The following is a 15,692-nucleotide window of genomic DNA, read 5'->3' on the forward strand; positions in this document are numbered from 1 at the left end:
GCCAAGGAGCCGGGACGCTCAACCCTGTGGGAAGACGTGGCTACCGCCAGGGGGTGCCTGGACAGCTCCAGAATGGTGGTCGACAGCACTTCCACCACAACAGGAAGTGCTGTCAAAAGAGGAGCTGAATCAGAATGCAGCACTTCCGCCACACCCGGGTGCTGTATAAAGGAGGCCACCGCACTCCAATCGGGGCTTGAGTTGGCCAGTTTTGGCATTGTGGTGCTGTTTGTCACATTTAAAGAAAATAAAGCGTGTATTTGGGACATTCGGTGTCTGTCTGTCTGTGGCCAGGTAGGTTCTCACAAAGGTTCTCTGCATAAAGAAAAACTTCCTAATGTTTGTGTGAAATTTACCCTTAACAAGTTTCCAACTGTGTCCCCGTGTAATTGATGAACTCATTTTAAAATAACAGTCTTGATCCTCTGTACTAATTCCCTTCATAATGTTAAACACTTCAATCATATCTCCTCTTAATCTTCTTTTGCCTAACCTTTTAATCTTCCCTCATAATTCATCCCCTTTAGCCCTGCAGTCAGCCTAGTCACTCCAAACTGGACCTTTTCTGGCACTGCTATGTCCTTTTTGTAGCCCAGAGACCAAAACTGCACCCAGTGCTCCAGATCAGGCCTCACCAGTGCATTATAAAGCCTGAGCATAACCTCCTTGGGCTTGTACTCGAAACATTGTGCTATCTTTTCAACTTTTGTGCAAATTGTGTGCTTTGTAGATTTTAAACAGGCCCACAATTCGGTATGAAGAGAGTGACTGGGGGTGATATGAGATTATTGTTAAGGTGGTAATCAAAACTTTGTGTTGGACTATGTACTGAGGGAGGTTTAGAGGTGTACACTACAGGTGGAACACTGTTGAAAGATTTTGAATGTGCGGCCGATATAGCACTTCTTGTAGTGAGTATAACAGTATTAGTAGAGCTGTTAAAAGTATTTGGATCAGAATCAAAGAAGCTGGTATTTATTATAAGCATAGTGTAAGGAATGGCAGGCAGCCTACCCAGTCAGGACGCCTATGAAATGGAAGGACCAGGTAAGAGAGCTTGCACAGTGCATTATCCTCCCCAGGAGTACTAGATGGCAGTTCTCCTGGGTTGCAGCAGCACCTCAGATTCCCAGAGGGCAGCATGGGACATGGAGCTCTTCAACTCAGATCCTTTGGGTTCCACAGGTGCTGCCAGGGGTTACTGCAGGGACTGGGTAGTCCTACTACATGGGGTTTCTGTCTCACTCACAAGTGCTTTTGGACCATGTGTGTCGAAGACCAGAAGTACTCCCAGGTGGGAGATAAAAGGGGCTGCCTGTCTCACAAGGACAAGCCAGAGTCAAGTCGAAGGTGTACAAAGCTTGTGTGAAGGAGGCAGTGACCAGTGAGAGACAGAGAAAGAAGACAAAGATTTGCTTTATTGTTCTATATAGTGCTTATATACTTGTGGCTGTCGTGGTGAGAAACGCTTTTTTCAAAGAGTTTCCCATGAATAAAGACTATTCTCCATACCTATTTGTGTTGGGTGTTTGGGGAGCTGGATTGCCCCCTGGTGTCCACAATAGCTAAAATGAAATGAATGAAGGTTGGTGAACAAGAAGAAATGAGCAGATTGGAATATAAAGGTCAAGAGTTGGAAAGAGTTAGAGATATTCACATATTTGGGAAGTGAGATCGAGGCAAAAGGAAGTTGTGAGATGGATGTGACAAAGAGTTTAGGTTTGGCAGTAGCAGCATTTCTTAAGTTAAAAAGAGAACTTTGGAGGTGCAGAGACATCAAACTGTGGACAAAATTAAGCATTTATAATGCAATAGTACTTCCGGCAGCCTTGTATGTAGCTGAATACTGGATATTTAGCCAAGCAGTTATGAAAAACCTGAATATGTTTGACTGAAGATGCTTTGGACAGATTATGTGAATAAGATGGCCAAGAACAAATAGTAATGAGGATTTGAAAGAATAGACTGGTCAGATGGAGCTGAGTGAAAGAGGAGCATCGAGAAGATGGATAGAACATGTATGGCACATGGATGACTTGAGGACAACAAGAAGAGCAGTATGATGGATTCCAGTAGGAAAGAGAAGAGTAGGAAGGCCAAAAAAGAGGTGGAAAGATACAATATGGTGAAACCAGGAGGAAGTGGCACAGGACAGAGAAAAGAGAAGGAAACATGGACACAGTGTTGAAGATGATGGAACTGTGGATAACTTATGTTAACGTGTCAAAACTAGTTCCAGTCAAAATCATCAGGAGTATTTGAATTCTTTTTTACATTAATTTTTCAACAATCCTGAGAGCTAGCTTGTATTCAGTATTCATCAATACTGCTTCATGTCTCATCACTGTCACCTACATTAACAGACTGTATACTGAGAAGTTATTGATTTGTTATTCTTTTTCAGAAAATGTTGCTTGCTTTTCTACCATGTTAGAATTTTTTAGTTTTATATGCTCAGCTGCAGCTGTATTACTGTAATATTTGCTTTTATGCCAAATTAGGCCATTCAAGTTTCCAACTTGTCTATTACGTTGGTGCATGCTGTAGGTAAAGCCAATATTTCAGAAAACAACTCACAGCAAGTTTTGCTTCTGCACATTGTCTTTGTATTCAGTCTGTCAAAAACAAAGGCAAATAATGTCCATTGTTAAAAATAAAGTGCCACTTGTGTTTTCCTTTGGGAGTTATTATGTGGAACAATGTGATCTTTTAAGAACATTCACTCATTTTAATTACAGCATTCATCTTAAGTATTTCCCAAATGTTCAAGGAAGTAGTAAAAAAATAAAAACAACACAAAAATATCTTGCAAAAAACATAATCAAAATTCAAATTCTGCAACTCTTTTTATTAATACCTGACTATTGGGTGGGGGTGGCCGATCAGCTCACTCAACTGATCATTTTTGGTCTTTCATTTATTGCCAAAATTCCCCCTGGGGACAAATAAAGTTCTATCTATCTATCTATCTATCTATCTATCTATCTATCTATCTATCTATCTATCTATCTATCTATCTATCTATCTATCTATCTATCTATCTATCTATCTATCTATCTATCTATCTATCTATCTATTGTCACAGGTGGCTGGGTGTGGTCAGCAATCAGCTGCCTATTTAAAGGTCCGCCTCCCGACAATCAAGGCTGGAGTCGGGTGAGGAGGCAGACAAGGTCGGAGAAGGAGGTGGGCGAAGAGAGGCCCGTTGTATAGTGTGTGGAAGAGAAGAGAGGAGGCTGAAGGAAGCCTGGACTTTGGGACTGTGGGGAATTGGAGCAAGGTGCACTTATTGACTTGTATATAGTAGTTGTGTAAATAAACGTGTGGTGATGGCTTGTAACATGTCTGCCTGTCTGTGTCCGGGTCGTCTATTCCACACTATCTATCTATAGCTTAAAACGCACAGTGATCTTGTTCAATCACTGACTTAGATTTGCAGGGCTAACAGTTCACAAAGAAAATTCAAAAGCAGGAGTTACAGTGCATCCGGAAAGTATTCACAGCGCATCACTTTTTCCACATTTTGTTATGTTACAGCCTTATTACAAAATGGATTAAATTCATTTTTTTCCTCAGAATTCTACACACAACACCCCATAATGACAATGTGAAAAAAGTTTACTTAAGATTTTTGCAAATTTATTAAAAATAAAAAAATTGAGAAAGCACATGTACATAAGTATTCACAGCCTTTGCCATGAAGCTCAAAATTGAGCTCAGGTGCATCCTGTTTCCCCTGATCATCCTTGAGATGTTTCTGCAGCTTAATTGGAGTCCACCTGTGGTAAATTCAGTTGATTGGACATGATTTGGAAAGGCACACACCTGTCTATATAAGGTCCCACAGTAGACAGGAATCATCTGTAGACCTCCGAGACAGGATTGTCTCAAGGCACAAATCTGGGGAAGGTTACAGAAAAATTTCTGCTGCTTTGAAGGTCCCAATGAGCACAGTGGCTTCCATTATCCGTAAGTGGACGAAGTTCGAAACCACCAGGACTCTTCCTAGAGCTGGCCGGCCATCTAAACTGAGTGATCAGGGGAGAAGGGCCTTAGTCAGGGAGGTGACCAGGAACCCGATGGTCACTCTGTCAGAGCTCCAGAGATCCTCTGTGGAGAGAGGAGAACCTTCCAGAAGGACAACCATCTCTGCAGCAATCCACCAATCAGGCCTGTATGGTAGAGTGGCCAGACGGAAGCCACTCCTTAGTAAAAGGCACATGGCAGCCCGCCTGGAGTTTGCCAAAAGGCACCTGAAGGACTCTCAAACCATGAGAAAGAAAATTCTCTGGTCTGATGAGACAAAGATTGAACTCTTTGGTGTGAATGCCAGGCGTCACGTTTGGAGGAAACCTGGCTCCATCCCTACAGTGAAGCATGGTGGTGGCAGCATCATGCTGTGGGGATGTTTTTCAGCGGCAGGAACTGGGAGACTAGTCAGGATAAAGAGAAAGATGACTGCAGCAATGTACAGAGACATCCTGGATGAAAACCTGCTCCAGAGCACTCTTGACCTCAGACTGGGGCGACGGTTCATCTTTCAGCAGGACAACGACCCTAAGCACACAGCCAAGATATCAAAGGAGTGGCTTCAGGACAACTCTGTGAATGTCCTTGAGTGCCCCAGCCAGAGCCCAGACTTGAATCCGATTGAACATCTCTGGAGAGATCTTAAAATGGCTGTGCACCGACACTTCCCATCCAACCTGATGGAGCTTGAGAGGTGCTGCAAAGAGGAATGGGCGAAACTGGCCAAGGATAGGTGTGCCAAGCTTGTGGCATCATATTCAAAAAGACTTGAGGCTGCAATTGCTGCCAAAGGTGCATCGACAAAGTATTGAGCAAAGGCTATGATTACTTATGTACATGAGATTTCTCATTTTTTTTTATTTTTAATAAATTTGCAAAAACCTCTTTTTTCATGTTGTCATTATGGGATGTTGTGTGTAGAATTCTGAGGAAAAAAATGAATTTAATCCATTTTGGAATAACGCTGTAACATAACAAAATGTGGAAAAAGTGATGCGCTGTGAATACTTTCCGGATGCACTGTAGCTTAAACTTTTCATTTAAGTATTTCACTTGGAAAATAGCTGCTAATGTTATCTATCATTTGCTGTGGCAGTGACCTTAATCATGTCCAGTCAGAGGGTACTCTTTTAGGATGGCACCAGGACTTTCACAAGGTATCCCTAACTCTGAAACTGACTCCAGGGATTTCCAAGGAAGGAACATCCAAACAGTTTTTAAAGACCCCGCTCAGACTGTGATCCAATAGGCTGAGTCAGGTGAGTTAGAGCAAATGCTAATCTGGCAGGGTGATAGAGGAAGCACAGTATGAAGGCTGAAGGTGAAAGAGTGTGAGACAAATGGGAAAGCATTTTGGTACTTATGTCACAATGATCTGGACTTTAGACAAATCAAGTTGATGACATGCTTGAGGTTCATTTAATACATGATGCTCTCCCTTTAATAATTACCCTTATGTGTTGATGTTATAATTTACATATATTTAGATTAGGACACCCTTTTTTCATGGTTTGGGTGGCACATAGGGTGCTCCACTTCATTCCAAAAACTATAATACAGTCTTGGCAACTTCCAACAAACTATAAGAAAAAAGAGATGACTATATGCTTCAAACTGACAGAATTTAGGCCTATGATGAATTCTTCAGTACTAGGGTGTTGTACCGTGTTAGCCATTATGAATGTAGAGAAAAGCCAAGCAAAATGACACCTTTTATTGGCTAACTAAAACGATTACAATATGCAAGCTTTTGAGGTAACTCAGGCCCCTTCTTCAGGCAAGATGTAATCTGATGAATTCTTCAAAACACATATTTGATCTATTCTGAAAAAAAAGTCTTTGAAATCTGAACACTAATCAAGCCAGTAAAAAGCCTTACCTCATGTAAAAATCTGCACTAGAGAATCAAGGTTTTAATGAATATGCAGGAGTAAAGTTTGCTACATTTCAATGAATTTGTTATTTTAAGTGAAAGATAATGCAGCGAAGATACTTATTGTTTTTCAAGATTTTACTTTCTTCTCCTTAAAAAAAGATACTACACTTTGCAGATCAGTTAATGGGAATTGGCAAAACTTTCTGTAAACCCCTGGCTACATGATGTACCTTCATATTACATTATGCTTGGCTGACTGCATTTCCACTTACCTGATTTAACGGCCAGAGCGGCACTGCATGACGCCTTCCCAACTTCATTCACTGCAGTAACACAGTATATCCCAGCATCACATGGTTTGGCCCACTTTATTAACAGGCTATGCCTTTCACCTTCAAGTTTTATTAGATGAGTGGGACTGCTTTGTAATGGAACATCATCTCGCCTCCAACGTACTGAAAATGAAGAATGATTAATATTAATACAAATGCAAAGCTGGAGCAGGGCTACATAAAATGTCCATCATTTTTGTTTAGAATATATAAGTGTGTGTTTGTTTGACCTTTTCCCTGTATAAAATATATACACCTGAAAATGAGTTTCATCTCTGCATCTACAAGCACGTCACCAAGCATTGCACTTCACCCTTGAGGAGATGGGAGTTCCTGTTACTTCAAGGTTGTATACAGTATAAGTTAGGGCCACGCATTTCAAAAAAGTAGAGGAAAAGGAAGCATCGAACAACCGTGATCCATCTTATCACGCAATGCTATTATTGCATCGAAGGCATATACAGATCATCACTGTTTATCCTGATTATCCTGATACACATGGCAGTAAGGGACTTGGGACTTTTCATGAACCACATCCCAGGGCTATGGGACTGCTTTTTGGAGTTAGGTGAGACTGATTGGGTTCATACTTTGAAATAGCACTCTTTGTATTGTGGTTTTCTGTCATTTCATCATTTGGGACTTGGTTGGCTTTCACCCTTTTCTCAATCTCCAAAGGTTCTGTGATTTCACTGGATTTTTTGTGTACATGAATGTTTGTTTGTCATTTTGTGAAGTATATATGTTTTCTGGTTAAGACAAATTAGGACAAGGGATTTCAGGCCGTGTCAGGTTTTTTCTTTTTCTGCTATCACTGTATATATTTCCATCTGCCTCAGGTTCAGGGAATATGGGGATATATATATGTGTATTATATTTCATCCATCCATCCATTTTCCAACCCGCTGAATCTGAACACAGGGTCACGGGGGTCTGCTGGAGCCAATCCCAGCCAACACAGGGCACAAGGTAGGAACCAATCCCGGGCAGGGTGCCAACCCACCGCAGGACACACACAAACACACACACACACCAAGCATACACTAGGGCCAATTTAGAATCGCCAATACACCTAACCTGCATGTCTTTGGACTGTGGGAGGAAACCGGAGCGCCCGGAGGAAACCCACGCAGACACGGGGAGAACATGCAAACTCCACGCAGGGAGGACCCGGGAAGCGAACCCAGGTCCCTAGGTCTCCCAACTGCGAGGCAGCAGCGCTACCCACTGCGCCACCATGCCACCCATTATATTTCATCATTTTCCAATACATTCATTTTTTCACATATTGAACCTTTCATCTTTGACCAGCTTATTTGTTTTTACCGCCAACTGGGATGCTTGACTAGAGGGCGGGTAAGGAACGAATGGATAAGTATGGTTTGACATGGCTGAGTTCAAACTTCGCTCCAGCTCAGCCAGAGTGTGCAACTTTTTGCCATCTAAGCATGAATGCAGTTGCTACACAGCATATACCATGCATTTACAGCATACTGTCACTAGTTTACACCTGACACACAGAGACTAAGTCATGTACAATAGATATGAAAAATGGTTTCTCTGTAATAGACTATAAAGCCACAAAAGTCCATTGAGTCACCCATCTTCTAATTTGTTTAGTCCAATTTATAGCCATGGAGCAGCTATGCCAACTTTGCATAGAACATTATTCTTACACAGTGTGCACTCACACACACAATTGTTCAGTTTAGTGTAACCATTTAATTTATCACACACTTGTTTGGGATGTGAGAGGAAAACAGAATACCTAAAAAAAACATGAAGATAAACAGAGTGAGCATGTAAATTCCACAACGACAGTGATCAGGCCAGGATTCAAACCTAGCCTCTGAAAGATGTGAGGCAACAGTGCTAACCATGGCACCACCAGCACAGAAATTAAACACAATATGCAAAGAATACCATGGCAGTGAGTGGGCACAAGAAGGGCAAGATGTTCCCTGCCCTTGCCACAAGACTGATAAAGCATGACAATATGCAGGTGGGCACATTGACTTACTGGGAGGGATGACCTTAGACCCGTAACTGGCCAGGAGGCCAGTAGGATGAAAGGATGGGAGATATCACCTAGCAGGGTCACATACCCCCCCAACATGCCAGGTGGCAGCTTCCCTAGGTGACACTATCTGTATGGACACCCACAAGGCAAGCTGGGAACTGGAGTCCAATAGGTCAGCCTTGTCCGGTTCTGTGGTGATGCCAGGAATATTGCAGGGATACATGATCCCTACTTGGTGCAACTTCCATTTGACCCAGAAAAGCTACCAATGGATATGCCCTAACACCAGAAGTACTCCCGGATCTAAGATAAAAGGAGCCGCTTGACAATATATATGAATGGAAGTGAAGGTCTGTAATACTGTTTACATATTTGTATCTGGAAATCCACAAAGGGAGAAAATAAATCACGTTAAAATAGTTTTTTATTGCTAAGCTTTCAACTCCTACCAGGAATCATCATCAGAGGAACATGATTAGACTTACTGGAATCGAAGACAATATATAGAATATACAAAGGGGAGGGTAAGTGAATGTTGGGGAGAGGGTTGATGAGGTGGGGTTTGGAGGATGTTGGTCATAAAGTCTTATTTATATGTGCATGTTCTTCTTTTCAAGGCTGCATTCGCTGGCACTTTGAGTACCACATTTCAAATGTTTATTCTACAAAAACACTACAAGATAAAATAAATTTCATTACGACACAAGAAAGGGTATACAAAATAGATTTTTTTCACTGTGTTTTAAAAATGATGCCTTCAAGATGGAGGCCATCATTAGCGATACACACTTCGAGACGATTTCTGAATGCTTGCATAACTCGTTCGGCCATTTCAAGGGGAATACCGGTGATTTTGTGGCAAATAGCATCCTTGAGGGCTTCAAGGTTTTGATGTCAGTGTGTGTATTCCTTCGATTTGAAATAGCCCCACAGCAAGAAATCACACAGAGTGAGATCAGGCGAATGTGAAGGCCACCTGACATTGCCATGCAGGGAAATCAGCTTCCCCAGAAACATCTTCTGCAATACTTGCATGGATCTCTGCGCCGTATGAGCTGTTGCTCCATCCTGTTGAAACCAGGCATCACCACATCCACTTCTTCTAGTTGGGGACACAAAAAGTTCTCTAGTATTTCAATGTAACATTCTGAAGTGACGGTGACCATTGCTCCCCCGTCCTTAAAAACATAAGGGCCTTCAATGCCAAATTCTGTAACAGCGCACTTAACTGTAACACGCTCACTGTGCAGGGGTTTCTGATGAAGTTCACGAGGGTTGGTTTCAGCCCAATAGTAAAAAAGTTTTGCTTATTTATGCAACCATTCAAATGGAAATGTGCCTTGTCGTTGCACATGACGATGGCATCTCAATGAACGGTTTGCAGAATGTTCACGCACAACTCTCTACTGCTCTCCCAGTCTCTCTCAGTGAGATCCTGCACTACCATCATTTTATTTGGATGGAAATTAAGGTCCTCAGGCAAAATCCTCCTCAAAGACATGTTGGAAATGCCTAAGGCAGAAGCATGTTTGCGCGCTGAACATCTAAGAGACTGCAGAATGCTTTAATGATTGTTAATTGGTAATACAAACTTAATGATGATATGCAGGTGGACAACAGAGTTGGATTTTTCAAAAATGCAGGGCTATACACTGATAAAAAGTGTAGCGTAATTCAGTTTATCTCAGATTTATTCTCACACTAGCAAAATACCCGCGCTTCGCAGCGGAGAAGTAGTGTGTTAAAAAGGTTATGAAAAAGAAAAGGAAACATTTTAAAAATAACGTAACATGACTGTCAATGTAATTGTGTTGTCATTGTTATGAGTGTTGCTGTCTTTTATATATATAACTAGCAAAATACCCGCGCTTCGCAGCGGAGAAGTAGTGTGTTAAAGAGGTTATGAAAAAAAAGGAAACATTTTAAAAATAACGTAACATGATTGTCAATGTAATTGTGTTGTCATTGTTATAACTGTTGCTGTCTTTTATATATATATATATATATATTATATATATAATATACACACACACACATAAACATTTATATACATATACATATATATACATATCTACATATACACATCTACATATATATACACACATACATAAACACACACATAACAGTTACTGAGTGAAACGGGCTTTCATTGACAATCATGTTACGTTATTTTTAAAATGTTTCCTTTTTTTTTCATAACCTCTTTAACACAGTACTTCTCCGCTGCGAAGCGCGGGTATTTTGCTAGTATATATATATATATATATATATATATACATATACACACATACATGCAGTTTTAATAACACAGAAATCAATATAAACATTAACATCATTATCATATGAGAATATGAAGTAATATATAAGAAGCACATTTCATATAAATATAAATTATTAAACAGTAAAATCTTCTTCTGTAATTTGGTACCGTGGCAATTTGTGTGTCTGTCCAGGATTTTAAATGACCTGTAGCTCGCAAACCGTTTCACCTATACACTTGAAATGTGGTACACATATAGTACGTCACGTCTACTATCCGCTTTATGGGTGATGATTGTTTTAGTCTTTTTATCTTTATTTTATTTTATTGTAGAATCAACTCCTATCTGCGCACAGCAGGGCAGCCGTGGGCGGATGCGTATGGTGTATTCACTCCATGTTATCGTGCATTGCGCGGTCAGTGGTATTTTGATAAAAGAATTTGAACAACATATAAGAAGCGTATAAATTATTAAACAGTAAAACATTAACATTTAAGAAGTAAAGTTACATTAAGTACTACTGCAGTGCCTTCGGGTATACCTCATTTTTTGTTTGCCCATTACATGCTTAAATGTATACATTTTTTGGTGCACCTACCCGAGAACACGCGACATATAACTGAGCGTGGGAGAAGCATGGATTTTAAACACGCGTTGAGTTGATCTGCTGGTCTCCCTCGTGGAATAACTGGTAATGTTTGACTAAAATCTACAGCGAGTAAAACGACATTACCTCCTATTTTTTTTTTTTTACGATCTCTGAGATCTTGCTTTTTTCGGTTCAAGGCTTCATAAGCTCTTTTATGTTGTATGGTGTACTTATCCCAAACCATCATCTTTGAATGTTGCAAGACTTTCGCCTTGTATGTAGATCGGGGTAATTACATTCATTGCATTCCTAGTCTGAATCACAATGTGATTGTATGGGTGGTTACCTGGCACTGTAGGGTTGCCACCCGTCCTTTAAAATACGGAATCGTGCCGCGTTTGAGAATGAAATTGCGCGTCCCGTTTTGAATCAATACTGGACGGGATTTATCCTGTATTTTTTTTATCATTTTTTTTTTAAAGCAGCGTCTCATGCAAATCATCCCACACGCATTTTATGAAGATGCCTCCTTTCCTACTTTTGATTGGGTAATACTTGATGTCATCGTTAGTTTGATTGGTGTTTTTAACTGTCCAGTGAGGAGGGCGTGTCTTTTAAGTACAGTCTGCAAAGTGTTGGCACTGAGATGTGGCGTCAGCGCCATACTTGAAGCCCCTAACGTTGCGGTCAGCAAGTCGGCTAACATCCGCCATGTGCCTTCTTTCAGTTGCGAGAAGCAGATCATAGAATGGTTGAAACTGTTGCCCCTAATGTTGCGCCACGGCGTGTGGTTCGTTTATACCTCGTGTGTTCTCATTAAACTTTTATCTCGCGAATATGTTATTGCAATCCGCAGCGGGAGCGTTTCTATAAACTTAATTTAAACTTACATTTTACACCGTGCTTTCTTTCCCTTATGAACATGCTTGTATGCTTAACTCGCTCCGTTCTCAATTGTTTAATTAATTTTTTGCTCTTAGCTGTTCGCGGCTCTTCCTCCATTTCCCCCTACTTCGTTCTTTTATCTCGCGAATATGTTATTGCAATCCTTAACGGGAGCGTTTCAATAAACTGATTGAAAATAGTTTTGCATTTACCTTTTTAGTAAAAGGCGAGCGTTTAAGCCTGAGAAATCAGCCCGTAAATGCACACGTTTAATTGCACATGTGTTAATATGTATGGTTACACAGTATTAAAAGACAGTGAACAACGTCAGTTACCTTTGTTCCCGCGTTTGATAAAAGGTGAGCTTTTAAGCCTGAGAAATCACCCCGTAAATGCACACGTTTAATTGCACATGTGTTAATATGTATGCTTACACAGTATTAAAAGACAGTCAAAAATTAACATCATTTACCTTTGTTCCCGCGTGTGACTCGTGCTGTAAATCTCTTCCTTGTTTTTAGTTCACGTGATTACGTAGGAGGCGTGATGACGCGATACGTGACTCCGCCTCCTCCATTACAGTGTATGGACAAAAAATATGTTCCAGTTATGACCATTACGCTTTGAATTTCGAAATGAAACCTGCCTAACTTTTGTAAGTAAGCTGTAAGGAATGAGCCTGCCAAATTTCAGCCTTCCACCTACACGGGAAGTTGGAGAATTAGGGATGAGTGAGTCAGTGAGTCAGTCAGTGAGGGCTTTGCCTTTTATTATTATAGATGTAACATACCCCTGCTCCGTCAAAGTGATCAACAATGCTGTGTGATATTTTCTAACCAATCGTTTCACCAAGGGGACCCCCTCACCCCTACTCTTTTAATCATGCTCAGTTCACAAAAGGATAAAACCTCACCCCAGTTAAAAACTTAAAAATGGGGGGAGGGGGCTGATGGATACTGATGGCACAAGGACTGCTGGAATCCTGCCTGGCCCAGAAGTTCTTCCTAGAGGTAACAGATCAAGCTCTGGAAGTACCCCCAGGTCCAGAGATAAAAAAGAGGATCAGGATGTTGGACTCTGGAGGAGGTGGACAAGAGATGTTGACAAGAGTGGAAGGAGGAGGGAAATACACAAGGAAGAGAAACTGGACTGTTCAAATGTATATTGGGAAGAGGAGGTATTTCCTTATTAATAAACTATTATTTACACCCAGGACTTGATATTGTGCAGTTGTGTCAGGAGTTTGGGGTCCTGCTACGACACCTACATCTCACAATATGTACTGTATATAAAAGTTAAAATAAATACAACAGTTGCATGAAAATGCTGCCCTTACCAAAGTGACATCTCAGGTGATTGCCTTAATCCATGCGTGCTGGGCGTCATTGCATGTATTCTTTCTGGATTTAAAATGACATAATGTACAAAAGCCATCTCTTCGAAAGCCCATTCCTATAAAAGCTGCATATGAGCAGTTAGAATATGCATCCATTCATTCTGTTATATAAAGTCAATGATGTTTAAATAATCTAACTTACATAATACTCCTATTCGACTGTTATCTAAATGTATTGTATATACGAAAGTGATGTAGTTATTTATGTTAAATCTTACTGGTTCTTTTCTCTGTAGCACCCTTGAACAGTTATTGCAGCTGCCTGGAGAGATATCATAAAAGGCTACATTTTGTTTTTAAATAATGCAGGTCTTGTGATTATATGCATTCATTTTTAGTACATTTCAGTTCTACAGGTGATATAATATACAATTGTAAAACAATATGTTCAGTATTAGGTGTTTTATAGTTTTCTATTAATATTTAATTCATGGTCTGCTGCCTCGACCACATTGGTAATAAATCTGGGTGATGTGGGCTAACATTCTGGCACTAGGAGAGCATTGTCACTTTATAACCTATTGTTATAATGCACTGTAAAAATGAGAAGGCATTTGTTTTCATTTTATACAAACATATTCTATTTTTAAGTATAATCATTATCTCACAATTGGGCCTAGATTTTTCAGATAAACAGTATAATGTCTTTTGTTTCCTTTACAGAATCTGATCAACTTCTACTCGCCAAAGACAGTTAGTGAATTTAAACTGCACCAAAGTATATGGCTGTGCTTGTGTATGCCCTGTAATGGATTGGGACCACATTAAGGGTTGGCATCTGCTTAGAACTTGTTTTAGTATCAATGCTAAACCTGAACTCTCAGATGTGAAGGTGTAAATTTAATAAACATACACTTTAATATCTCCTGTGCCAGGGTGCTCTGGTTTCCACAGTCCAAAGACATACTGACTAAGTGAACTGGCATTGCAAAATTTGCTCTAGTGTGGGCACCTGGTGTGTGTAAGTGTTCATTCAACCAGTGATGGACTGGTGCCCTGTCCAGGTGTTATTCCTGACTTGTGCCCGATGACTGCTGGGAAAGACTCCAGCTGCCCCTTGACCCTACCCTGGATAAGCAAGTTAAGAAGATGGATGAATGGATGGACATATTAAAGCATGGCTTATCAAGTTGGCATCGGGGTACTTTCCACTGACTACGGTTTCAATATTAATAACACACAATACAAAATTTTAGTTTCTGGTGAAACATCAGATTGTTTTTTTTTTGTTTGTTTAAGGGAATGTAAGTATTTTTATGGACATTTTCTTAATGTAGTATTACTTATAGTGGAACCTTTGACAGCCTTTATAAAGTATCTGGATGAGATATTGAAAAAAAGTAGCTGCTAGCTAACAACAACAACAACAACATTTATTTATATAGCACATTTTCATACAAAAAGTAGCTCAAAGTGCTTTACATAATGAAGAAAAGAAAAATAAAAGACAAAGTAAGAAATTAAAATAAGACATCATTAGTTAACATAGAAAAGGAGTAAGGTCCGATGGCCAGGGTGGACAGAAAAAACAAAAAAAAACTCCAGAAGGCTGGAGAAAAAAAATAAAATCTGTAAGGGTTCCAGGCCACGAGACCGCCCAGTCCCCTCTGGGCATTCTACCTAATATAAATGAAATAGTCCTCTTTGTAGTTAGGGTTCTCACGGAGTCACTTGATGCTGATGGTCATACAGACTTCTGGCTTTTAATCCATCCATCATTGTTGGAACATCATGGTGCTTTCGGTAGATGGTGGTGGCACAAGTTACTATTCATTCATTCTGAGATACAGGTTAGACATTGTGTTAGCGAATCAAGAGATTCGGGGTCATCAGGTGCTATTGATAAATACAGCTGTGTGTCATCAGCATAGCTGTGGTAGCTCACGTTATGTCCCGAGATAATCTGACCTAATGGAAGCATGTAGATTGAGAAGAGCAGCGGACCCAGGATAGAGCCTTGTGGAACACCATATAGGATATCATGTGTCTTTGAATTACAATTACCACAACTAACAAAGAATTTTCTCCCTGCCAGGTAGGATTCAAACCAATTTAAGACACTGCCAGAGAGGCCCACCCATTGACTAAGGCGATTCTTAAGAATATTATGATCAATGGTGTCAAATGCGGCACTCAGATCTAAGAGGATGAGAACAGATAAATGGCCTCTGTCTGCATTTACCTGCAAGTCATTTACTACTTTAATGAGTGCAGTTTCTGTACTGTGATTTGTTCTAAAACCTGACTGAAATTTATCAAGAATAGCATGTTTATTGAGGTGCTCATTTAACTGTATAATGACTG

General features: G+C 40.3%; 1 protein-coding gene across 1 annotated transcript in view; it reads right to left on the reverse strand.

Annotated features, from left to right (window-relative positions):
• spega (striated muscle enriched protein kinase a) overlaps positions 1–15,692 on the reverse strand; it is a 450,531-nt gene that overhangs the window by 232,929 nt on the left and 201,910 nt on the right. The window contains exon 6 of the mRNA XM_051931209.1: positions 6,178–6,360. Within this exon, the coding sequence (XP_051787169.1) occupies positions 6,178–6,360 (183 nt within the window). The remainder of the gene's footprint in view (positions 1–6,177; positions 6,361–15,692) is intronic.

Source organism: Erpetoichthys calabaricus, chromosome 8, assembly GCF_900747795.2.
Source record: "Erpetoichthys calabaricus chromosome 8, fErpCal1.3, whole genome shotgun sequence".
Taxonomy (NCBI): Eukaryota; Metazoa; Chordata; class Cladistia; order Polypteriformes; family Polypteridae; genus Erpetoichthys; species Erpetoichthys calabaricus.